The 24,787-nt window shown below is 28.6% G+C and overlaps 7 protein-coding genes across 11 annotated transcripts; all 7 read left to right on the forward strand.

Moving 5' to 3' along the window:
* Window positions 1-1,028: 1,028 nt before the first annotated feature.
* Window positions 1,029-4,242, forward strand: Bm7048 (Sodium Bile acid symporter family protein; the record flags this gene model as incomplete). Its single annotated transcript, XM_043074817.1, has 10 exons — window positions 1,029-1,261; window positions 1,466-1,562; window positions 1,655-1,765; window positions 1,847-1,984; window positions 2,259-2,345; window positions 2,703-2,883; window positions 3,133-3,314; window positions 3,413-3,516; window positions 3,589-3,727; window positions 3,961-4,242. The coding sequence occupies 10 exons, from the start codon at window positions 1,029-1,031 to the stop codon at window positions 4,240-4,242; spliced, it is 1,554 nt and encodes a 517-aa protein (XP_042930751.1).
* Window positions 4,243-5,510: 1,268 nt separating this feature from the next.
* Bma-ruvb-1 (RuvB-like 1, putative) lies at window positions 5,511-9,092 on the forward strand (the record flags this gene model as incomplete). 2 transcript variants are annotated; one of them, XM_043074818.1, is made up of 12 exons in its annotated part: window positions 5,511-5,534; window positions 5,850-5,903; window positions 6,024-6,116; window positions 6,481-6,603; window positions 6,744-6,876; window positions 7,060-7,154; window positions 7,364-7,510; window positions 7,633-7,737; window positions 7,875-8,036; window positions 8,115-8,263; window positions 8,424-8,682; window positions 8,898-9,092. In XM_043074818.1, 12 exons carry the CDS (start codon window positions 5,511-5,513, stop codon window positions 9,090-9,092), a joined length of 1,539 nt encoding a protein of 512 aa, XP_042930752.1. The 2 variants fall into 2 exon arrangements, with proteins under 2 accessions (XP_042930752.1, XP_042930753.1); XM_043074819.1 differs by lacking the exons at window positions 5,511-5,534; window positions 5,850-5,903; window positions 6,024-6,116 and having other exon boundaries at window positions 6,556-6,603.
* Window positions 9,093-9,885: 793 nt separating this feature from the next.
* On the forward strand, window positions 9,886-10,779 carry Bma-tomm-22 (the record flags this gene model as incomplete). Of its 2 annotated transcripts, none has more annotated exons than XM_043074820.1 (3): window positions 9,886-10,053; window positions 10,268-10,372; window positions 10,717-10,779. In XM_043074820.1, the coding sequence occupies 3 exons, from the start codon at window positions 9,886-9,888 to the stop codon at window positions 10,777-10,779; spliced, it is 336 nt and encodes a 111-aa protein (XP_042930754.1). The 2 variants fall into 2 exon arrangements, with proteins under 2 accessions (XP_042930754.1, XP_042930755.1); XM_043074821.1 differs by having other exon boundaries at window positions 9,982-10,053.
* Window positions 10,780-11,441: 662 nt separating this feature from the next.
* On the forward strand, window positions 11,442-14,322 carry Bm2876 (LD27042p, putative; the record flags this gene model as incomplete). 3 transcript variants are annotated; one of them, XM_043074822.1, is made up of 9 exons in its annotated part: window positions 11,442-11,564; window positions 11,883-11,978; window positions 12,177-12,298; window positions 12,579-12,714; window positions 12,872-13,039; window positions 13,162-13,232; window positions 13,411-13,552; window positions 13,721-13,811; window positions 14,045-14,322. In XM_043074822.1, the coding sequence occupies 9 exons, from the start codon at window positions 11,442-11,444 to the stop codon at window positions 14,320-14,322; spliced, it is 1,227 nt and encodes a 408-aa protein (XP_042930756.1). The 3 variants fall into 3 exon arrangements, with proteins under 3 accessions (XP_042930756.1, XP_042930757.1, XP_042930758.1); XM_043074823.1 differs by having other exon boundaries at window positions 11,538-11,564; XM_043074824.1 differs by lacking the exons at window positions 11,442-11,564; window positions 11,883-11,978; window positions 12,177-12,298 and having other exon boundaries at window positions 12,700-12,714.
* Window positions 14,323-15,902: 1,580 nt separating this feature from the next.
* Window positions 15,903-20,652, forward strand: Bm4601 (Acyl-CoA oxidase family protein; the record flags this gene model as incomplete). The annotated part of the gene is made up of 14 exons (XM_001894545.2): window positions 15,903-16,130; window positions 16,456-16,529; window positions 16,640-16,800; window positions 17,012-17,239; window positions 17,436-17,551; window positions 17,731-17,900; window positions 18,098-18,215; window positions 18,370-18,468; window positions 18,639-18,775; window positions 18,868-19,033; window positions 19,334-19,435; window positions 19,680-19,823; window positions 20,039-20,245; window positions 20,590-20,652. The coding sequence occupies 14 exons, from the start codon at window positions 15,903-15,905 to the stop codon at window positions 20,650-20,652; spliced, it is 2,013 nt and encodes a 670-aa protein (XP_001894580.2).
* Window positions 20,653-21,635: 983 nt separating this feature from the next.
* On the forward strand, window positions 21,636-22,351 carry Bma-rbx-2 (RING finger protein, putative; the record flags this gene model as incomplete). Its single annotated transcript, XM_001894546.1, has 3 exons — window positions 21,636-21,765; window positions 21,889-22,025; window positions 22,322-22,351. 3 exons carry the CDS (start codon window positions 21,636-21,638, stop codon window positions 22,349-22,351), a joined length of 297 nt encoding a protein of 98 aa, XP_001894581.1.
* Window positions 22,352-23,472: 1,121 nt separating this feature from the next.
* On the forward strand, window positions 23,473-24,296 carry Bm18001 (Uncharacterized protein; the record flags this gene model as incomplete). Its single annotated transcript, XM_043074825.1, has 2 exons — window positions 23,473-23,512; window positions 24,148-24,296. 2 exons carry the CDS (start codon window positions 23,473-23,475, stop codon window positions 24,294-24,296), a joined length of 189 nt encoding a protein of 62 aa, XP_042930759.1.
* Between the last annotated feature and the right edge of the window lie 491 nt (window positions 24,297-24,787).

Consider the following 24,787-nt stretch of genomic DNA (forward strand, 5'->3'; position numbering starts at 1 on the left):
TCAGAAATAATTTGTTGGGATTTATCCTTTTAAAAGTAATTGCAGTGCATTAATTTTTTTTCTTTTTTTTTTTTTTTTTTTTAATAGTTATTATTCATCAAATTTTCTCTTTAAATTGCTTATCTATTCGAAAATTTTTATTATTAGCAACGATTCATTTTGTGTTCATTATTGAATGGGAAATTTGACAGTATTTTGGGATATATTCTGTTCAGTTGTTTCATTCCATTAAGAAAAAAAAGGTAAAGAAAGAGGAACTTTAGTTTTTCCTTTTTTTGCTTTACAAAGTATTTTTTTTTTCTAGTAGATATGAATTATTATTTGATAGTAAGTTTACTTGTTTATTACTATGATATTATAACAGTTCATTTATTAAACTTGTTATTAGTTATAAAATGTTTATCACAGTATTATTAAAATTTGCCGAAGCAACTTACTGAGATTTATTATTTTTTAAATTTTTTTGGACTTAATTAAAATTCATTTTTAACTCTAAAAGTGTAAGCTAGAAATAAGGTCTTCCGAGAAATAAGATTAAAATTTTTATAAATTAAAATCCTGTTATGCAATTATATGACCGAAAAATAAATTTTGATCAAAAAGATGTAAACAAATTTTTAAAAGTACTTAATTTTAAATGTACGGAAGACATTAATATTCAATTTGTTATTAATATTATTACTTTTAGTAAATTAATATGTTTAGTAATATGAATATTTTTAGTTTTACACTAGCAAACTACTCTTATAATATTTAATAGGTTGACTGCTTTTATATTAATTGGCTACTAGCTTACTGCATGTGTTTTTCGGTTACGAGTATAAAACTAATCCTTGAATGGTTTACAATTATAATTTTGTTTTCTTTCAATTTTCATTTTTACAAAAACTGCAACTTAACTATTATTTACAGATGTCCATTCTAATAAGAAAATAAAAAGAAAATTAAACTGGAAATTCTTTTTTGTTTCATTTCACTAAAGTAAATTATTTCAGTTTAAAATTACATGTTTATACTGTCAGGATTAAATGACTTCCCGCGGTTGCCCATTTTTTTTATTGATACGACTGATCTTGAATATGATGGTATCAGTGACTAGCTCTGGAATACAATCAGTTGCTCGAATTCGATTTGATCCTCCTTATATTCATGATCTCATGGCTGGTACCAATAAAACGGTTAAAGTAACCGTTGATTTGGATACGAATCGTCAGGAATTTGCAAAACTACCACCCAAAAAATCATTTGCAGTTTTTCTAAAGTTTGGAGTTTTTTTTTTTTTTTTTTTTTTGAATACTTTTTTATATTTTATTCATTTTTCTTAATTAAATTTTAATCTCGAATAATAACTTCGTATTTTCATATGACAAATTGGAGAAAGCTATACATTTAATGCAGAATAGGTTTTTGGATTCAAAGTTATCTCTATTTGATTATCTATCAGCGATGTTCACTGTATTTATAGATCAATTGATGAAGATATTGCTACAGCAGCAAAAGAGCGAAAACAATTCAAATTAGGAGAATATTCATCGAAGAGAAACAACTCAGAAACATATGAAGTTCTTATAAAATTATTTTTTTCAGAGTTTTTTCTCTGCAAATTCATTGTTTCTTTTTTTTTAAGACATGCAAATTTGTTGTAATTTTGCAGGTAAATATCACACTTACTGGACATTTCCTGGGTAAAACAGCTGTAAAAGTACGTTTATTAAGTATGGATGAAACTATGGATGATGATCGATTTTTATATGAGATAAGCGAAGTAAGCATAGTATGATTTATATCAAGTTCCTTTGTCTTAATTTTTAGAACATTCAGTCGGGTACGAAATTCTTTATTGCAGAGTGGAAATGATTTTGGCCAGCAGGATAATATGCTTGATGTTTGGGTTATTCAAGACAATAAACGGCTTGAAAATCGATTATTTTTATCAGCATTGGTCATTTTAATTATTATCGCTAATATTTTGATGGGATGCGAAGTATATATTTTTGTCTTACAGTATTTTTCCTAAATTTATATATAAAAATCTCCTTTCTAAATACAACTGAAGAACTTTCGGTATAGAACATAAGTCAAAAGGATGACTGATTAAAATATGGAGTAAAAATTATGATTTTTTGCTTTTCTTATAGTAGCAAACGAAAGTGTGATCTAAGTTATTAGTCTAATGCAAGCTAGCTTTTTTTTTCTTTTTTTTTTTCGTTTTTTATGAGAAATTATTGCTGTCACTTATTTACAAATTATTATTTTAGCTTGATGGGCGTGTTATGCTGGAAGTAATTAAAGAACCTGTTGCACCGATGATCGGTTTTTGCACTCAATTTATTGCGATGCCTTTAGTAAGTTATTTTCGCACCAATCAAACTAATCTGATTTATTGATATCTAATGATTTTGAAAAATAAGTTTTATATCAGAGGCTCTAAAGTGTAATATCTATATTCTAAAGAAAATATTAAGTCATTTTTCTTTGGTGAATGGTTTTCTTGAGTAATATTGATATGGTGGTGTTACTTTTGTGTCGAACAAAGTGCTCATTTTTGGGGTTATTAAACTATATGGGTCTTCAATATCGAAACATTACTACGTCTTCAATTATGTTATCTTTAACTTATTGAAGTTAAACTTTCAAGTTAAACCTCTGCTATTTTAGGTTAATATGAAAAAAAAATTTTTTTTAAGTCATTTTCCATTTAGCTTGCTTGGGGTATTGCAAATATTATTTTTACCGCTAATGGTTTGCATTCTTTTGCACTTGGCTTATTTGTTACTGGTTGTGTACCTGGTGGTGGTGCCAGCAACTATTGGACTGTTCTGTTAGATGGTAATTTGCCAGTGTCTCTAACAATGACATTTTGTAGCACCATAGCAGCTTTAGGTAAATTTTTCCTTTATTCCTAAACTAAAGGTTCAGGACAAAAAAAAGCTTATTTTTAATATTTATTGTAGAACTAGTTTTTTCAATTTCAAATTTCATTCTCTTCTTTAAAAATATATTTCTTACTTCATTTATTGTACTACACTATTATTTCAGCCATTATTATACATTTTCAAGAATAACATAAATCTTTTTCCGATGCATAACATAAGATTTTGTTCATGAAGATAATTTATCACAGTATTACAGTAATGATACCATTTTGGATGTGGCTTTTGGGTTTTCATTTTCTCGACAGTTTTCATCCTGAAGCAATTATCAAGATTCCATACATCAAAATTCTCTCGTCTTTGGTTATAATGATAGTTCCATTGATTTTTGGTGTTGCAATTTCACATTTCAAGCCAACATTACGACTTCAGGCTCGAAAGGTTTGCTTTTAAAACTGAAGTGATCAAATTTTTGTCAACTTTTTTTTTTTTGTTTGAAACACAGTTACTCTTCAAACAATTAATACATTCATTTATAGATAATGCGGCCATTTATCATATTCGTCCTGATTTTTTTAATTGGTTTCGGAGCACTGGCCAATATATATATGATTCGTTTGTTGACATGGACAGCTGTTATTGGGTATTATTTTGCTCTTTATTAATTCAGTTCCTCATTATTTTAATTTTCTCACCTTGCAATTTTAAATTACAGAAGTTTATTGCTTCCTTGGTGTGGCTTTGCAATTGGCTGCTTGACAGCAGTTATTCTTCGGCAATCACCACCAAATGTCACTTCAATAGCAATCGAAACTGGTATTCAAAATACAGGCATAGCTATCATGTTGATAAAAGTAGGTTGTTGAATCCTTTCACTACAAATTTGATTGGTAGCTGCATGCATGCAATTGAGAATTAATTTTATTCGTCCGTAACAAAAAACGAAAACAAAGGGAGAAAATGCATTTTATTTTATCCAGAAAATGTCATAATTTGGACTAATAATTCCACTTATACTTTATAAAATTGCCTTATTTTCCTTATTATTTCTTTTTTTTACTTGAAAGCATCTACTGAATAATTTCAGTTTTCGTTTCCTGATCCCGATGCTGACATTAGTGCATTGATTCCTGTTATTTGTGCAAGTATGACACCAGTACCGCTTCTGTTCATTGTAGCAATACACTGGTTATGCAAAAAGCTTGAAATGAGAAGAAATGCAAAAAGTAGTCATATCGAAGAGATAGCAGTGAAAATTAATCCAGGAATTGATAATTCTAATGGAACTCCTATTATTAAATATAAATCGAATCCAAATGATGATAGCCCATTAATGAATATAAATGAAAAACGAAATATCTCGCGATAGATCTCGCTTTCATAATGTTTATTCATAATTGTAACATTTCACTAGGCCATAGACTCAACCTTTTGCATAAATTGTCGCAGCTTTTAACACCATTTTCTACAAGCAATATCATTTCTGGAATTTCCTCACTTAGGCATAAGGAAATGTGCATTAATTTTAAGACAATTATGTGTAATTTTATTTCATATATAATTTGTTTCAAATGCACTTTTCTTTATCACGACTTTTTACAGCTCTCATAATTGATATAAGCTATAAAGAAAAACATTAATGCATGCTTTTCTGAGTATATATTTCATATGAAATTCTCTATAGATATTATATTGTTACAGGATATCTCATCTTCCAAAAACACAATCTTAATTTATTTTATGATCTGATATTGATTGTAATCTTTCTTAGTTTTATTTTTTCTTTATTTATTTCTTCTTTACAAAGTTCTTTCATATCAAAATAACGTGTCGTTTTGAAAAAATCTATTGGAAAGAGCAGTATTTCAGAAGAATTATATCGATGTAATGCTGTAATAGGTTTCTTTTTCCTTTTTTTTTTTTTTTTTTTTTTTTTGTTCTATGTTTATTTGTGCTTGTTATTTTTAAGTACTGAATAGTTGTAGTAGTAGTAGTCAGTTTAAAAATTCATTCCATTCATTCGTATCAAGAAAAGACGAAATTAACTTTCCATTAATGCAAAATTTTCAAATTTGACAGTTGATGAGGTTTCATTGTTTGGGGATTTGAGAAAAAAATTGTTAGTTCCATGTTTATTAAATTTTCATTTCATTAATTGAATATGGATTTTTTCTTTTAATTCGATTTTTTGTTGAGATAATGTATTATTGTACTGAACTTAGAATATTATGGTTGTGATAATATGGCTTTGTGATAGACTCTGATATGGGAAGTTGTTTTTGTTTCATAAATGAATTAGTCTTTTGCTCACAATACTTTGCTAATAAATATTAAATCCTAAACGTAATAAACTAAATGCTTGTTGGATCCTATCGCAACAACGAACATGAGTTGATCGCAGATAAAATATTAAGATAATAATGGAAAGTGGAAGTTAAACAATTCTTAAATATACTACTCAACCGTGAGTAGTATTATCACCAAACTGACATCGTTGGGATACTAATTTCATTTTAACCTATCAATATGATGCATCACTTTTAAATGTGCGGTTTAGAGGTACAGACCTTTTGAGAGTAATCTGCATGGGAATTGAAGTGGTGTGTGTTCCGTGAGGAGTTGGTGGGATTTTGGCTGATGCGTGCGTTACATGAGAATTTGGTTAGTACGTGATGAGTTGCGTGGAAGTGTGACTAGCACGTGTTACGTGAGAAGTGGACTAGTAAGTGGTGTGTTAAATCGCATCATTGTGTAATGTGAAAATCAGAATAGTGTCATTTGTACTTAAATATCCGTTTATTTATAACAATTTGAAGTATTCGTATTAGTAAGAGATCTTTGAGAGTTTTTCTATTTATTGTTATATATAATGTAAGATAAATATGTTTGATTCTTATATGTGACGCATATTTATGCTAAGCATGCAATTAAATTGCTTGTGGTAATTTAAACATAAGTTTGTATGTGCTATTTTAGATGACCGTCGAAAGTAATGCAGCGTTATCGACGAAACTAATCAGTATTGATGAAGCAAGTTTTAATTGCATTTATTGAAGTTTTTATGAATTTGTTTGTTTTCTAGTTTCAATAAAAAGCAGAAGTGTTGTAATATATTCATACATAATTGTTGAGCACTTTCAAATTTTGCAGGTTAAATCAACAGCTCGAAAACAAAGAGTTGCTGCGCACAGTCATGTGAAAGGTTTGGGACTAGATCCTGAAACGCATACACCCAGTGACAATGTAAATTTCAAAGAGATCCTTTCGTTGTTTTGAGTAGTTCGGTTTAATCTCTGTTGTGAAAAAATAAGTTTACTTAGGACAGAGTTGTGTAAATATTCAGTGCAGTGTATTTTACAAGCATACGTCAATCATATGCCTTTATGTCTTTAAAATATGATTCAAGATAACAGTTGAGTCTTGCTTCGGTTTTTTGTTGGGTTTCTCATTATTTATAAGCTACCATTCAAGCTATCAATATCTATCCATATCTTACTGTGGGACATACCTGTATTAGTATAGATAATTGTTACTCCAGTATCGCACTGAATCTAAGTTTGCCATTTTCTTAGGAGGATGTTTCATTTAGACGTAGAACTCCATTTAGGCAAGTGGTTTCATTGGGCAGTTAGAAGCACGAGAAGCAGCCGGAGTGATTGTGGATTTAATCCGTTCGAAGCGCATGGCAGGACGTGCGATTCTTTTTGCTGGACCACCGGGAACTGGGAAGGTATATTTTGTTTCCGTCGCTGTTTGTTATTGACCGTTAGGCAGTTCTTTAACATCCTTATAAAGAAGAAAATTAAAATGAATTTTGCTTAACTATATTTCTATTCGATTTTGCAATGTCTCATTGCATCGTTTTTACAGACAGCTATAGCGTTAGCAGTGGCACAGGAATTGGGTGATAAAATGCCATTTTGTCCAATGGTCGGTTCTGAAGTTTACTCATCGGAGGTGAAAAAAACTGAAGTCCTGATGGAGAATTTTCGAAGATCAATCGGTGTTTATCATTTTCTGCCCTGTTGCTGAATGGTTTATAACACAGATAACATTAAAAAATTGATTGATTTGTTACTGTGAATTACTATAAATTATATATATTTGCATTGTACTTAATTATAATTATTATAATGGATTTTGTATTTGGAAGTAATATGTCATATTTGATCATATTTATTTGCAGGTTTACGTGTTAGGGAGAAGAAAGAAGTATATGAAGGTGAAGTTATAGAATTAACACCAGTAGAAAGCGAAAATGAAACGGGTGGCTATGGGAAAGTTAGTCCTATTATTAGAAGTTATACGGAATAAAAGAACAGTGCAAAGCATTTAACCTTTTTGCAGTAATGGACAATTCTTTTTTTTTGATTCGAATCTTCACACTCAAGCAATTGATGACGAAGTGCTGAATGCTTGCAGAGTCATTGTAATGGTAAATGAAATTTTAGTTTTTTTTTTTCATTTTTCTTTCCAAATTTTTTTTATAGAGAATATCGCACGTATTGATTGGCTTAAAAACCGTTAAAGGGAGCAAACAGTTGAAACTTGATCCATCAATTTATGATACGCTTTTGAAGCAAAAAGTTGAAGTTGGAGATGTCATCTATATCGAGGCGAACAGTGGTGCTGTAAAGGTTTAATTTTGTTTATAGTTGCATACTTTTTGCCATATTCATTTGCATTTTCTTCTTTTTTGTTCTTTAAGAAGCTGAAACAAGAATTAACTAAAAACTATTCTGCAAGTGTCATTATTTAGAGACTTGGTCGTTGTGATGTGTATGCTACGGAATTTGATTTAGAAGCTGATGAATTTGTGCCACTACCAAAAGGTGATGTTCGGAAGTCGAAGGAAGTCGTCCAAGTACTAAAGTTTTATTCATCATAGATTGTGTTTTTGAAAATTTTCAGTTCGTTTCTGATAAATTATTTGATCCTTTCTATTTATGCATATGTTTTTTTTTTTTTTTTTTTTTTCTATTTATGCAGTGAAAATTGTAGGATGTCACGTTGCATGATCTAGACATTGCAAATGCTCGTCCACATGGTACTGCTGGTAATGTAACATCACTTGTCGGACAACTGTTAAAGCCTAAAAAGACTGAAATTACAGAAAGGTTACGGCAAGAAGTTAACAATGTCGTGAATGATTATATCGAACAAGTAAGTCCTAACAAGTAAGGTGTTCTGAAGGTAGTTGAGTTATTTAATTTGTGTGACAAATATATTTGGTTATTTCAGGGTATTGCTGAGTTAATGCCAGGTGTGTTATTCATTGATGAGGTGCATATGCTCGATATCGAATGCTTTACATACCTTCATCGAGCGCTTGAAAGTACTATTAGTCCGATTGTAATTTTTGCCACTAATCGCGGTCAGTGTAAAGTTCGGTAAGTTTATATATGGAGTTTCTTGTGATTTAATCTTGCCATATCTGAATGTAACTATATTTTTGATATGATCAATAATATTAGTTGGCTAACACCATTCACAATTTAAATAACTGTAAATAGTGAAAAGGATTTACTTCATAAGGATTCTTTTTTCTAGAGGTACAGAAATGGTATCACCGCACGGTATCCCATTGGATTTATTAGATCGCATATTAATAATTGTTACAAAGCCATACAAAATTGATGAAATATTGGCTATTGTAAAGATACGAGCCGAGGCAGAAGGTGTAAAATTGGATGAGGATGCCTTAACATATTTAAGTAGTCTAGGCGCTGAAACATCCTTGAGATATGTCGTACAATTACTTACACCTGCGAAATTACTTGCTCAAGTAAATAGTCGCGACAATGTTACGGTGCGTTTCCCTTTCTATTTTCAGTAGTTGAACATGTGCAGTTTTTTTAATGTGTTAAATCATGCATCCTATTCATAAGAAAAGTGGCTAAATTCTTTTTATATGGATTTTTGTTTTGTACCTTGTTATGGTATCGTAGATGACTGAAATTTTTTAATCGGATTAACAACTCAGCTTTTATTTGTTTGCGATATACACTGAAATAACAACTTTAGGAAGAAGACGTGAAGCAATGTGCCGAATTATTCATCGATGCCAAAGCATCGGCACAGTTAGCACTTTCAAGTATCAGTGGAGATAATACTCACACATCACCTATTACAAAGTTGGATTCCGTTGCGACTGTTCATCCATTGAATTGTCAAACAACCAGTGATGGTGACCCTCCAATGGAAACAGATGGAACATAAATAAATAAGTGAATAAAGTTTTGTGTCCCAAAAACAATTTTTGAATTATGATACAATCTTCTGTTATTTATTCTTCAAGTTTATCTCGTATGTTCCTTTTGACCCTTTTGATCTTCTGACAACTTTTGGTTAAAAATTTTTTGATCATATTTTACTCATTTTCTTCACATTTTTTTGATCAAATCAATTTTGTCAGGAGATAATGAATTTTCATCTTTATAATGACCATGATGGGAAAGATGGGATTAAGTGATGATGAAGTATTTTCACTATATCTCAGTTGTGTTAGGGACAACAGTCCATTATGAGTTTGGTGATTTGGTAAATCCGCGAATTTTTGATGCATTTTTTTTTTTTTTCAGTCGTTTATAAAGTTATATTTGTTGATCTCCAATCTTTCTGTGTCTTGTTCGCTACTGTTAATGAAATAAAGCTCAAGTCGCATTTATCGAGTTATTTCACGTTTTATGCGTTGTGTTTTGAACACCATTTTGGTTGTGATATTTATGCATGATCATATTTTTTTCTTTTTCGAAACAATAATCATGGAAAATATTTTCATATTTCCAAATTCTCAGTTTACCTGGAATCATTGTTACGCTTGGGGGTTTTTCATTTTTTTCATATTGTACTGCTTCCTAATTCTTTTTCTTTTAATGCTTAGCTTTTATTTGCCTCATTAAGTTTGTAGTCATTTATTGTTATTTTTCTCTGCGGAAACGTGAATGGTTTAAGAGTTAAGGAGAACTTAGTATTATTAATTGTTGTTTAAAGAGGAAAATAAGGTGAAGAGATGGCAGTTAGTAGAATTGGTGGTGATGAATGGGATCAGATTCCGGATGACGAATTGGAAGAAACGATTGGTGAAAGGCTTTGGGGTCTTCGTGAAATGTTTCCAGATGTATTCAGATGTAAATTAGAATCATCAGTGGATTGGTCAGTATGGGCTGCGAAGCATACGGTACTTGTTTTTTTTTTTTGTATTCAGATAATCTTTGATGTGGCATATTCGCTATGTATATGCTATTTGGTGTATACACGCAGTAATATTATTGAAATTTGTTTATAGGAAATATTTGTTGCAGAATAAAAATATTAGTAGTATATTGAATTTAGCTGTGAGATAATGTGTCATTTTTGAAAGCTGAATGTGTAGTACATTTTTCTTATTTCAGTTTTCGTTTGTAAGATCTGCGCTTTGGATTGTATCATCATCGATGATGATTTTAGTCTTGCCATATGTAATTGAAAAAGAAAGGTCTGAGTACGAGAAAAGTCAGGTTCGTCCCTTTGAAATGAAACACCAAATGTTTCTCTTATCATTAAGTTTATTGTAGTACAAATATTGTTCTTTTGATGAATTAATCAATTTTCTTTCCTTTTGTTATGGTAAATGTTCTAATTTAGTTTAATTTTTTGTCAGTGAGCGAGGTTAGAGGCAGAGAGATTTGACATTTTTTTTTTTTTCCAAGGCGGTAGATTTAAGGAGTAGTTTGTTGGTTTGCTTATGCATTTATATTTCCTCACTTTAATATCAATATAAAATTAAATAACTACAGTTAATTTTTTACTTCTGTTTGCAATTTAATGATATCAGAAAGTTCTAATCCTTATTTCGTTTCAGGTAGCTCAGCAGAGGCAAATGTTGCTTGGCCCAAGTGCTGCCGTAAGTGCAGCAAAGCATTAGTTTTTTTTTTTTTTTTTTTTTTTTTATAGTTATTATAAGTTTTCAAAGATTTATTTTTTGCTTATCCTTTGTTTTTGTCCTGGTTATCACTTTTCTTAATTTCGTCATTGAAATTTGGTTTTGCAAATTCCGGGAAAAATTCTTGTTTGCAATTCTTTTCTTCATTTTTTTTAAAGTGTGATGCAACTTATCTTTCCTATTGTTGCATTCACAGTATCACAACCATTAAAACTAAAAAGCGTAATTGTTTTGATACAAGAATAAACCTTAAATTTTCATATACTAGTGATGTTTTGATGATTGCTACATTACTTTGTTTAAATTAAAATATTATGTCGTCAGTTTCTGAATTTTTAATACAGAAAAATGAGTTTGAATTCAATTAATCACTATTACTCGAATATAATTTTGTGCATTATTTTGTTAAAATAAAATTTTCAAGTGCTAATTCATGTTTTTCTTTTTTGTAGCAGTGATAGGATGATGCCAGCAATACATTATCAAATCACACCGGAACTATTCCGTTTTTTGAATCTTCGAATAAATGTTCCAATTTAGTTACGTGGTACGCAATATATAGATAGATAAAAGTGCCATACAATTAGTACGATACTCGCAAAGATGAATGTGATAAGTATTTAAATGATTCAACATTTCAGTGCATGATTTTATTAAGGCGTAGTTATCGTGATGCTCGAAATAATGCTGTGATTAATTTTTTCTTTCGAAAATTTGTTGATGGTAATGTACAACAAGTGATGGAAGTTAGTGATAAATTAAATAAGGTAAAGTCACTGTTATTTAACTGTAAATGTACTAATTTTTGCTTTCGATGTAGCATGTGAAGTTTAGACATATGGATATTGACGAATTTTAATGTAATTGATGCTTCAGTATTTCTAACAATGACTTTTAATGTATCAGTTTTGCTTTCGTACCACTTGTCATAGTCAGGAATTATGCTGAAAGCTCATTTCTAAGTAGTTTTACTGTTGATATAGGATAAATTGACATTGATTAGTTGGCTGAAAAAAAAGAATAGCACACTGCTTGTGAATTAAGGAATTAAACATTAGGATAATGTTCTTTTATACCTTTTATAGGTTGAAAAGCAGGATATTTCTTCTGAAGATTTTATGGCAGATATGGCTACAAAAGAAAATCTTATATCGAAAGAAATAAACAACTTTGTTAGAACTGTAGGTTATTATATTAAAGTTGGATTATCTTCAAAATGTAAAATCGAGTGAAACATTTGAACTCTTTTCAATGAAAGTAATAAGGTGGTAGAAGAGAGAGTGCTGTTTTCTTGCATATATTTCTTTCAGTTGGATATTGTTCAAAATGCTATGATTCTATGTTTTTATTGGATTGAATTTTATAAAATATAATTACAGCTATCGCTGCAAAATTCTTTCGCAACACAGCGAAAAAAAAAAGTAAAGGCTAGTCGATTTCGGCCTATTGTATATTCAGAGGGGGAACTGGATAAGTCGAACTTTATGCAGCCACCATCAAGGTTTTTTCTCTCTTATTTTTGTCAAATTTGATCAGAAGTACATCAGAACTGAATTGATATACTGTTTGACTCTTATTATCTTCTCCTTTACTGTAATAACAATGAGTTTAGCAAATTATCTAACGTATCTTCTGCTACAGTGATCTGGATTTGATTGATATCGTGCAAAATTAATGGATATAATTGAGCTAATAAATATATTCCTTATTTATGTTATTTTCCTGGATTTTTATTTTTTTTTTTTTTTTTTTAAATAGACTTTTAACTACGATTTCTTCAGAGATAATCCACTTCCGTTCGATCCAACTGCAGATTCATCATTGTTACCTCCGACACACTCATGGTGTATTGCTCATTATGTGAATCATTTACCCGTATTGCAGACACTTGTCGAATTAGGCATGGATTTGTTTGAGGTTTTTTTTTTTTTTGTTTGAATTAGGCAGATTTTATTTGAGGTTAACTGATCAAGTTTACGAAGTGCTTTCATTTTTTCGTATAAACTTTAGAAGTTTGTAAGATTGCAGAATTTGTAGGTCTATTTTGTCAATTCTATAATCAACTGCATTTTAGGTAGATTCAGTGACACATATCGGCCGGAAACTGGTGAAATTAGATTGGGAAAATGTTAGACCGAAACTTGTATGGCTGATTCATCAAGTTGGTATGCCTATAAGCGATGTTGGCTTATATTTAACACGAAATCCGTATTTCTTATTGCAAGATTTAGAAAACATGAAAGTTAGAGTTTGTTTTTATTATATATATATATGTATATATTTTTACAGAAAAGTTTAAACTTTCTTCATTTCATGTATATTATAACAGCCGAAATAAACATATCATGTTTTATATAATTTTAGGTGCGTTTAAATTACCTTTATACAAAGCGGCTAACTAAAGCGAAAGTCCTTAAAATTGTAAGAAACAATAGGTTTGTTTCTTTTGCTTAAAGTTTCCGAAACATGATTTTTTGTAATTTATTACGTCAATAAATGAATATTAGGTATTGTGTTTTGAAGTCCTTGTTGACTCATAGACAATATTAAAACCTCATCATCCTGCTTTCTAAAAGTCGTTTTGAAATTCTTTATTTGTGTATTTTATGCTAGATTTTGGCTGAATACCGATGTTGAAACAACAGATGCTCGCTTGGGATGGATTCAAAAAACGTTTGATCTGACGGGAGATGAAATGCGTCAACTAATAATCACAGAATCAAGAATTATTATGTACGGTGTCGGACCGCTTGAAGTATGCACATGGGTGATGTTTTTGTTGTAGGTTTCAATAAAGTCTACGATTTAGAAATCTTATTCGGTTTAAAGTTAAAACGAAGCAAACAAGGATTCGGTTTAAATTTAAAACGAAGGAAACAAGGTTCTTTTCTTCAAATGAAGTTAATGTGTCTTATTTTTACAGAGACTTGTTACTATGTTAAATGAAGAAATGGAGTTTACAAAAGAACAAGTTAAGGCAATTTTATTGAAAGATCCGAGAGTATTCATGATGGGTAAGTGGGACTTTATTTCACGATTTAATTAAACAGATTTGTTTATAACATTTATAATGTTTCATTGGTATCACATTGCATAACACTAAATATCCAGCGAAAGTATGATTCATTCGGCTATATATTATGGTGATATCGTTGAATACGAAAGTATTGATGTTCTCACTGTAATGGAAAATCTTTGAAAAGACCAAATTGAATATCAAATAAATCAATTCTAATTAATGTTTCAGAGCCAAATGCTCTACAAACAACATATAATTACCTTCGATTCACTGTGCATATATCAAATATGCAAATTTGTGAATGGCCATTATGCTTAAGATTTACCATTGGAGCAATTCGTAGGCGACATGAATTTTTGGTGCTACTTCATAAAGCTGATTATAACGAAGGTTCACCAAATTATGTACATCTTCGCTCTCTGTTACAACCATCTGATCAAAAATTTGCTGTTAACGTGGCACATACATATTTGAATGTATATAATGCTTTTTTAAAAAGTTACTGATGACAGGTTTTTATTGTTTGATTGTTTAACTTTCAAGTTCTAAATTTCTCATTTTTCATATTATAACATATGAATGTATAAAGTTCTACTACTTGAATTGAGACAAAAAAAAAAAAACAAAGATGGAGGCATGGTGAGTTTTTTGATTGGTAACTATCTATAAATATGGGAATTGGGTTTTAAAGTGGAGAATTTACGGAAACGAACATAACATTCAGTTATTCAAGATAGCGTAAGAGTTACTTTTTGCTGTTAGATTTATACTTAAATTTCATCCATTTAATTTGAGATTTATCACATAGTTCGAACGAAATTTATTTTTTCATTACTTCAATGTTTTATGGGAAATATTTTTGTTTTGCTGGTTTCAGGTTAATTGAATTTCAACAGAACTTATTGAGTTTTTAGAATTATGAACTAAACGTAAAATAAGAAAGAAAAAAGGTGAATATTTCAATAAGATATATCCGAATAATAAGGAAGCGATATTTGGTTAAATGTAATTACATGAGATTACAATTTTAGTATTGCATATAATTCCTTTTTCAAGTCGTTTAATGATTGTATAAATAAATATCCATGCCCTTTTTTTACGTTTTAAAAGTCATGGTATAAGATATACTTGCAATGGTTAACACGTGGTACGTTTTATCCACTGATGCGTGATATTTTGTTTGCGTTGCATCCGTTAATGCGTGATACTTTGCTTACGTCTCATCGCAACATCATTTCCGGAAAAAAGCAACCATTCATTTCATTTCATTAATCAATCTGAATAGTGAATTTATAAATTATTCTCTCTACCCACATTCTTTTGTTGTTTTTTCTCACTCATTTTAAAAGTTAATATTTATAAAAATAGATTATTAATTATTCTTATTCACTGATGTGCAAGTGAAAAAAAGAAAGGAATTTTGAATTTATTAAAATTCTCCTTTTCCAATTGATCATTAAAAGTCGCGGGATATATGTATATATATATATATATATATATATATATATATATATACATATATAAGAGTTGATTTAAGATTAGCCAATGACTGCTAGATACATTGGATATTGATTGATTTGAGTTTGGTGGTAATTAATTTCGTGGTAATATGGTTTTATAGTTGATAAACTTGATTTGTTTTGACATCATTTTATGTTAGGATGTGATCAATAACAGACAGCGCCGTCATTCAACCGAATATATTTTTTTTATTCATTGACAGCAAACAGTGTTCAGATAATTCCTTTTTTTTATATCCTTTTGTTTTTATTTTCCATCCTTTCAATCACTTAAAAGTTTACATCGTTCTTTATTTGTATATGAAATGATGACAGTGTATTTAAGAATTATTTAATAATATTATTCGTTAATATATCAATTTTATATATCAAATAGTTTGAAATTAATTCGAAAAGAATTAATGATGTTTACAGTCGAATTTAGTTAGTTTTTTACGGAATTATTTGTGATAATTTTGATAATGATATATGAATAATTTTTTATTTTTTAATAATTTTAATAATGACATATGAATAGGATTTTCAGATGTATTTGGAGAAGAAAATGAATTATTAGTATTTCAAAAATGCGATATAATTTAATTGAACCAGGTGATAATGAAGATATTACCAATGAACGGCGAGGCTCATCATTTTCGGTTGGCAAAATGGCTGCATTTATACATGGTGGTGAAGAAAAGCTTCGTAGAAGACATGAAATATTGAAATTTGTAGAATCTCAAAAAGATTTTCAAGATCCGATACCGCCTGAATTCATGAGTCGAAAGGAACGAGTTGAGAATAATGCACGGAAGGTTTGTTTTCTAATTAATTTTCCTTGCATTCTACTCTTCTGTTACTTCCCCTGAGAAGAACTATTTAAGATTTGATAACGGGTCCTTCAATTAATTTGTTAATTCATTTGCAAGATAAGGATTAAGACGTAAATATATAAACCATTTCATATTTTGTTGAAAAAATTTGTTTGGTTTCAAGAAAAAAAATTTTTTTTTTGAGTTTGAAAAAAATGGAAAAAGTTTGTTTTTAAATAAAGAATGAAATAATAAATAAATAATAATGAACTAATTTAAAAAAAATAAAAGAATGAAATAATAGTGAACTAATTACACGCTGCTTAAGATCGTAGCAATGACCGATAAAATAGCATTTATTGATCAATCGGATATGTTCGAAGAAGGATTACTTTTTCAAAGGTATTGTTTTTTTTCCTCTCTCTCCTTCTGTTTTGATAGTAATTATGTGATTATTTGAATCTTAAAAATCAGTTGATTATTTTGAAATTGAATTAGCTGAATAATTATAGTTTGATAATGGGACGTGACTTCCATGCAATGTCGCTACATTATGCAATGTTCATACCAACTATTCAAGGGCAAGCAGATGATGATCAATTGGACTATTGGCTTCCCTTAGCTGTTACTCGTGGCATCATTGGAACTTATGCACAAACTGAGCTTGGACATGGTTTATAATTTTATTTTACATATATTTTTTTTAATCTTATCTAAAATTAGTTTAGGACAGAAAGTTTTTTTTTTTTTTTTTTTTTTTTTTTTTTAGCATAGTAATGAATTTTGTTTTGAATAAATCAATAACTTTGTAAAGTGAGTTTTTTTTTTTTAATAGAAATTTCGTGCTTTACTATAGTTGTGCAAATTTATTTGTTGTCTTCAAGGTACTAATATTTCAAAGTTGGAAACAACAGCAACATATGATGAGAAAACAGAAGAATTTGTGCTACATACACCATCAGTTTCGGCAACAAAATGGTGGTCAGGTGGCCTTGGAAAATCATCAAATTATGCAATAATTCCTGCACAACTTATCATTAATGGAAATAATAAGGGCTTACACATGTTCATTGTTCAGCTTAGGGATCTCGACACTCATATGCCCTTGCCTGGTGATTTAATTTGTATTTCGAATAGTAGAGAACAAATTGTTTTTATGTAGTAATTTTAAAATCTGTTAAGACTAAATGTAAAAAGTTTTTGCAATTCAACGCTGATTGCTAACTTACTGATTCTAATTTAACCAATTAAAGTCATATTTACAGCTTATTTTTCACTCACATAATTTTTACCAATTGCTTAAATTAGGCATCACAATTGGAGATATTGGTCCTAAAATGGGTATTCCTGGCAATGACAATGGTTTTCTTATATTTAACAACTATCGCATTCCCCGTAAAAATATGTTCATGCGTTATTCACAAGTAAATTTTTTTCTTTTGATTTATTAATGCAATTGTGTATTATATATAAGAAAATATTTATATGTTATAATTATATATCAAAAAAATTTATTTTGTAAAGTCATGAAATGGATATCGTTTAATGATTTCATAATGTTTTTGAAACTTTTTTTTTTTTTTTTTTTTTGTACACTTGTTAGGTTTTATCAAATGGTGAATATATTGCACCGAAACATTCCAAATTACGTTATGGTACGATGGTATTTGTGCGATCAATTATGGTACGAGATCAAGCTATGCAACTGGCTGCAGCAGTTACAATTGCTATACGTTATTCTTCTATTAGAAGACAGGGAGAATGGAAACCTGGGTAAGTATAAATATAATTTGATTTTTCATTTTATGTGCAAAAAATTTATTTACTTAGAATATGAAAAAAATGTTTTCTTGATAAATGTTTTGTTTAGTTTAGGTAATGGATACGATGAAATTTATGACTTCAGATTTTCCATAATGATTCAGCAAGCATTCATAGTGATTAATTTTTAAAGTGTTAAAAGTTTTCAGTTTGAAAGAAGTTCAGATACTTGATTATCGGACGCAACAGTATCGAATTCTACCTTGCCTTGCTCAGTCATTTGTATTTTTATTTGCCGCTACAGAAGTGAAGAATTTATATATGAAGGTATCTTTTTAATTTTCCATCAGCAATATATTTCAGATCTTTACATCTTCGAAGATTGCTGATTTCTAAATATTCTTTTCTGAATTAGTTTTCCTTTTCTTGTTTTTTTTTTTTTTTTTGATTTTAGATTATAATTTAAGCTCAAAAATTTAAGGTCAACAAACAACTTTCGCATGGTATTACTGAATTGTTGCAAGAATTACATATTCTTTCTTCAGGTTTCAAAGCTGTTGTCACATGGGAAGTTGCAAAGGTCTGTAATATTTCCCTTTAGTCAATGTAACTATGTATTTCTTTGTAAGATTTTAAAGTGTCCAATAAATAAATCTAAGTTTCAATTTTTGGAATATATAAAGATGTACAGATGATGATGCTATTTTTGTAAAATTTACCCAGAAAACTGTATGTGGTCATTCTATATAGGGTATCGAACAGTGTCGATTAGCATGTGGTGGACATGGCTATTCACATGCATCCGGTTTTCCGGAAATTTATTCTTTCGCTGTTGCTGGTTGTACATACGAAGGGGAAAATATCGTTATGCTACTTCAAGTTGCACGGTATGTCTCTTTATATTTCAACCTGTTTCTTCTACATTTATAAAAAAAACTGAAAATTTTTAGGTCAGATTAATAATTTATCAATATTGCAGCTTTTTAATGAAAACAGTCAAAGAAATACATTCTAATAGTGCTCATCTAGCAACAATTGCCAAATATTTGCTTGATGCTAGAAGATATAAATCTAGTTTTCAAAGGTGGCAAACAGTTGAATATGAGGATTTGGTTGGTGATTTCGAACAAGCTGCTAGAAACCAGGTAATTATGTAGTCGCATAGTGTGATTTCACTATTTAGTTAGTTTCCGAGGATATTGATGTGATTATAGGTGATAAGTTAGAGGCTAAAATATATGATTCAGAAGAGACTAATCTAAAATAACTAAACTGGCGTTCATTCTTAACATTAACTAATCATGCGAAAAGTCAGTCCATTTAGTGAGTTCTTTAGTTTCCAGTAGATATCTTTTCTCTTGTTATATATATATATATATATATATTACCTTCAGTGCTTTCCGAAAATTTGAAATTAATTACTATAAACATTTATCAATTTGCAGATATATTCAACATATAATTATCTGCAACAACTTCAAAAAGATAATCATTCTGCTGAAGAGGCGTGGAACTGTGCTTCGGTTGAACTATGTAAAGCAAGTCGAGTGAGTCCTTTCTACATTTTTCATTTTATCATTTAATTAACATTTTTGTTGACTTAATTGGATAAAAGGTACAAAAAAATTTTTTGAAAATTTCATGAAAGGATTCGAAAATTTCTCATAAATCTGCAAATTTTTGCTTTTTTTTTTTTTGTTTTTTCAAATTTTCTTTCATTACATTACTTTCCATATTTTTATTCAATTGATGACATTATAAATTGCAAAGTTATTTGTTCTTGATTTTCAGTTACACATTCTTTGTTTTATGGCAAAAAGTTATTTATCACGAATATCACAGTGTAGTGAACCAGAAATTTCACGAATATTAAATCTGATTGGCAAACTTTATATGCTTCATGAGATTTCTGCTCATTGTTACGCTTTTAGAATGGTAAATCATAAAATATAAATGTTATTCTGCTTATATGGATTGGTTGATGTTTCACCCATTGATACAACATTTTATATGCAATTAAAATATTATTTTTCATTCTTACAATCACCATAAAATTATATATTTCTAAAATAACGATGAATAAAAGTGAAATTATGAGTAAAGATATTATATTTAAATGTAATCTTAGCTACTCTATAAATATTTTTAAGGCGAATTATATGTCAGATGAACAAATGAGAAGTGTAAAATGTGGTATCTATGAAATATTGGGGAATTTACGTCCAGATGCTGTAGCTATAGTAGATTCATTTGATTTTTCGGATCGTGAACTTCATTCTGTCCTTGGTCGACGTGACGGTAACGTTTATGCGGCAATGCTTGAGTGGGCAAAATATTCGGAATTGAATAAGACTGAAGTAAGTAATTTAGCAATGCTAATACAACAGTGTTTCACTGCAAAATTATTGCTTCTAAAAAGCAAAGATGTTTAACTGTTTAATCTGCAGAAGGGATTTTTTGTGAAACTGATTTTTTGCTATTAGTAAGTATCCCACTAATTAGGAACTGATTCCGTACTGTGTGATTTTTAGTATATATATATATATTATATTTGAAAAAGAAAATTTAATAAAGTTTACGCAAAAGTTTTTTATATCACTTTAACATTTTCAATTTTTTTCTTCTTTTTTGCACTATTTAAATAATTTTAGTTCTTTTTCTGAAAAAAAAAAAAAATATCTTTCGGTGTTTTGTTTTACAGGTACTGTCAACATTCAAGAACTATTTGGGACCTATGATGGAGGATGGTCGATCAAAAATTTAAATTTTCCAATTGTTTTTTTTTTTTTTTTTTTCTTGTATATCTTTAAATATCATATTATGTTGTAAAAAAATAAATAATAATCTCGTATTATGGCCTTTAATTCTAATCTCACGTTTTGTTTCTATCGTTTTCGTCTAATATGATTCACTCATACAATTCACTTTTTTGCTTTTAAAAATTGCATTTTAAAAAGTGAGAAGAATTGTGAATGAGAGTTTAATATAGCAATGGTTGAAATGATGTACGTACGATATATGCGAGAACTACTATTGCTTTTTTTGGTATAATAAAGAATATTTTTCACTATAGCTTCTATGTTATTGCATATCAAAGGTAAAATGTAGGATATCCAAATGTTATTTACTTATAATCAGTTGTTTTTTTTCTCTCTTTTTTTTCTTTGCTTTTATTTTAATGTATAAAATAATATAAAATATATTACTTTTTTTTCATTGAAATTTTCAAATATTTGTCTATAATGTTCAGTTGGAAAATAAGTAAGATGTTTATTAATTAATAATGTAATAACTAATATAATTAGTTAATTAATGACATAGTAATGACAATATAATTAATGACATAATAAGTAATGATTTAATAATATAATAAACTAATATACAATAATTAATAATATAATAATTGGTGTACAGTATAATTAATATAATAAAATATAATTAATAATACAATAAGCAAGATGTTAATAAAAAATGCAGCACTGAGTGAACAGTGTTCATTACAGGTTCCAAATTTTCTTTGAATAATGTTTTGGGCAATTAATGTAAAAGAAAAAAATTGATAATTATTATTATTAATGTAAATTTAATAAAACAAGAGGGAAAATTTTTATTTCACAAAAATATAGAGTGTCATAAAATAGCTATTTACATGGTGTAGAAAAGATTTGCTAACTTATTGTTGATATTACTTTTGTATTTCTTTTTCGAATTCATTAATTTATTGCATAAATAATTTCTTTAGATAATATGGAAAAATCAAAAGATACAACATTGAGTGATCAGCGTCCATTTGTACTCAAAAAATGGACTGCATTAGCAACATGGTCATGGGATGTGGAATGTGACATCTGTGCGATATGTCGTGTACAACTAATGGGTAAGTTAATTAAATTCAGCCATATAATTTTTTTTTTAATAATAATTGGGTGAAACTCTTGTAATTCATTAATAATGAGTGAATTATATATATATAAGCTAGTTTTTTCACTGAAATTTTCAGATATTTGTTTACGGTGTCAGTCAGAAAATAAGCAAGATGATTGTGTGGTAGTATGGGGTGAATGTAATCATTCTTTTCATAATTGCTGTATGGCTTTATGGGTGAAGCAGAATAATCGTTGTCCTCTCTGTCAACAGGTATTACATTTTTTACTAAAATAAAATACGAAATGAATAATTCATATTTTAGTTTATGGTGTTTTCTTAAAAGTTGTCAATTATTTTGAATTCTGATTGAAAAAATTCAATAGATTAAATGTTACATGGAAATTTGTTGTTGGTAAAATGAAACAATATTAAGCCATGATTGTTGCTAATGACTGTTAGCTTCAGTGGTAATAATGAATCTGCTTAATTTTCTTGGCTAATATAAATAAGAGAAATAAATAATTGATTATTCACATATTACAAATGTTTTATTGTAATTTTTGCAGGATTGGCAAGTGCAAAGAACGGGTCATTAAATGTGTAGTTTTAAACATTTTTCAATATTTCAATTTCAATACTAGCAAATTTAATCGATCATTTAAAGCAAATTTAATCATTTATTATACATAGCTATATGTAACTGCTGTTGTGTGGTCTGTTTTTTTTTTTTTTTTTTTTTTTTTTTTTCTTAGGGTCATTGTCTTCTTCTTGTTAAATAAAAGAAAGGTTGGAAGATTACATTTTATCTGTCTCTCTCCGCCTCTCTCTCTCCCTTGTATACTTTTTATATATCTATTTTGTTCATTGCCTGAATTACTTTTTCTACTGCTTGAAGCATTTTTCGTCCAATCTTGCAATGATTTGTGTATACAAATTGTGCATTCAAAGGCATATGAATCTTTATCTCAATTTTAATTTGAATTTTAAATGCTGTTTGAAATTATTATGAATGAATAATGTCATTTAGTTAAACATATATTTTCATGCAATAAAAAGAAAATTTATAAGCATAATACAGGAGTTTTTTTTTTTTTTTTTAATCTCTTTACGGAATGTTAATTTTATTATAATCTATTAATAATCGAAAAGCATAACAAGTAACATTTCCTTTCTGATGTTGACAAAAATCTTTTGTCTGAATTATATATGCAAAATTATCATTTCCACAGATTACTCCAAATAATCCACCAAGAAACCATCGTGCTATTCGTTCTATTCGAATTTTAGATTTGTTAATATCATCATCCATTTGCTGCAAGTTATTTTTTCATAAATAAAATTAAACTTTTTACTTGTGAGTTTTTTTCTTTTTAACTCGAATAGATGGGACTTTTTACTCGAAAATTTCATTCTCTTGAAGATTTTTAGAGTTGCTTTATTTGAAACTTAAATATTTATAACCAAGCTGCATTAATTCTTCCGGAATAAGTCTTAGCTCAAGAATTCTGTATATGTTTTTTCATTTCATTTTTTAAAAATGTTTTATCTATTAAAAGCTACTTCAGAAGTGCAGTTATTTTAAATATGATTTATTTTTATTTTGAAATCGTTTTTTATAAAAAATAAAAAAAAAAAAGATTAACTTCAGCAATTATCTGTCGTAATAATTCATTATTACATATTGGGTCCACTTCCTGAAGTTGATCTGTAGTGAGTGATGTCCTTTGTATATATCGAAAATGGCATGGAATTGAACAGTTTGTGCAGCAGTCATTCTGTAAAAAAAATTTTCCCTCCAATAAAATATAAAGATTTTGTGTTTCTTTAAATTAAATTGAAAAAACTTTTAAATTTAATAAATAACATTTAATATTTATTTCATTAGTTCCAAAAACGGATAAATTAAAAAAGAAGAAAGAATGAAAAAGAAAAAAGGAATAATTTAATGATACCTCTGGTGGCATTGTAAAATTGTCACTAATACAGTTATTATCATTATCATTTGATGAACAGTTATTTTTTAACAAATATTTAGCGCTTGTTTTTTGAACGCTTTTTGTTGTATTGTCAATAAGTTTATTATCATTTGCATTATCAGTTGTAATTTGTGATAGTTGTTGTATTGGTAATATACTTGATAAATAAATATCAGATGAATGATTGAATGATAATAAATTAGTTTTTTTTTTTGAATTTGTTGTATTATTTAAAGTTGCCAATGAATAAATATGATATGTTTCATTGGTGATATTTTTTCCTTTATTAATATCATTTATTAAATAAGCACCATTATCAGATAAATGATTTTTAGAATTTTCCGAGAAATCATTTAAATAGGAGGTAAATTTAGAAGTGCTTGAATTTTTATTTTTTTTATCATCGTAATATTGAGGTGGTAAAGTTTCTGATGGACCGGGAGAGGAAGATGAAAGTAATGGACGTTTGAGTGGACAAGAATTTATCGTTGGACACAATGGCCAAAAGGATGGACAAAATGTTGGACAACGTGATAAAAGTGGATGTAAAATTGTTGAACGTTGAAATGAACGTAATAATGGACGATGAAGTGATAATTTTGGTGGTGGATAAGGTTGTAAAGATGATAAACAGATGATCAATGGAGATGGCACTACTGGTAAACGATAAAATAGCGCTCGTGAATGATTATGACATAAATGATTTGATTGTGATAATTTGGAAAAATATGCTTCTGTTATTGATAATATCACAAATATTAGCATTGAATAGAACAGAATTAATCGAATTAAGTTTTCATGCAAAATTTCCTGAAATAATAAAATGTTAAATTTTTTTAAGTTTTTTAGTATTTTAGAAAAAGATCTAGAATTTTTTTTTAATTAAGAAAAAAAAAATCGTTATATTTTGTAATGCTATCAGATAGTTAGTTATAAGTTCAATATATCTGTTCGGTAAAAAAAAAGCAATAAAATTTAATTAAATCTAATTTTTTAAAAATTTAAAAAATTTTAAATGCAAATAAAGATATTATATCATTTTATGCATCAATTACT

The sequence above is a fragment of the Brugia malayi genome (genome assembly GCF_000002995.4).
Source record: "Brugia malayi strain FR3 genome assembly, contig: Bm_v4_ChrX_scaffold_001, whole genome shotgun sequence".
NCBI classification, from domain to species: Eukaryota; Metazoa; Nematoda; class Chromadorea; order Rhabditida; family Onchocercidae; genus Brugia; species Brugia malayi.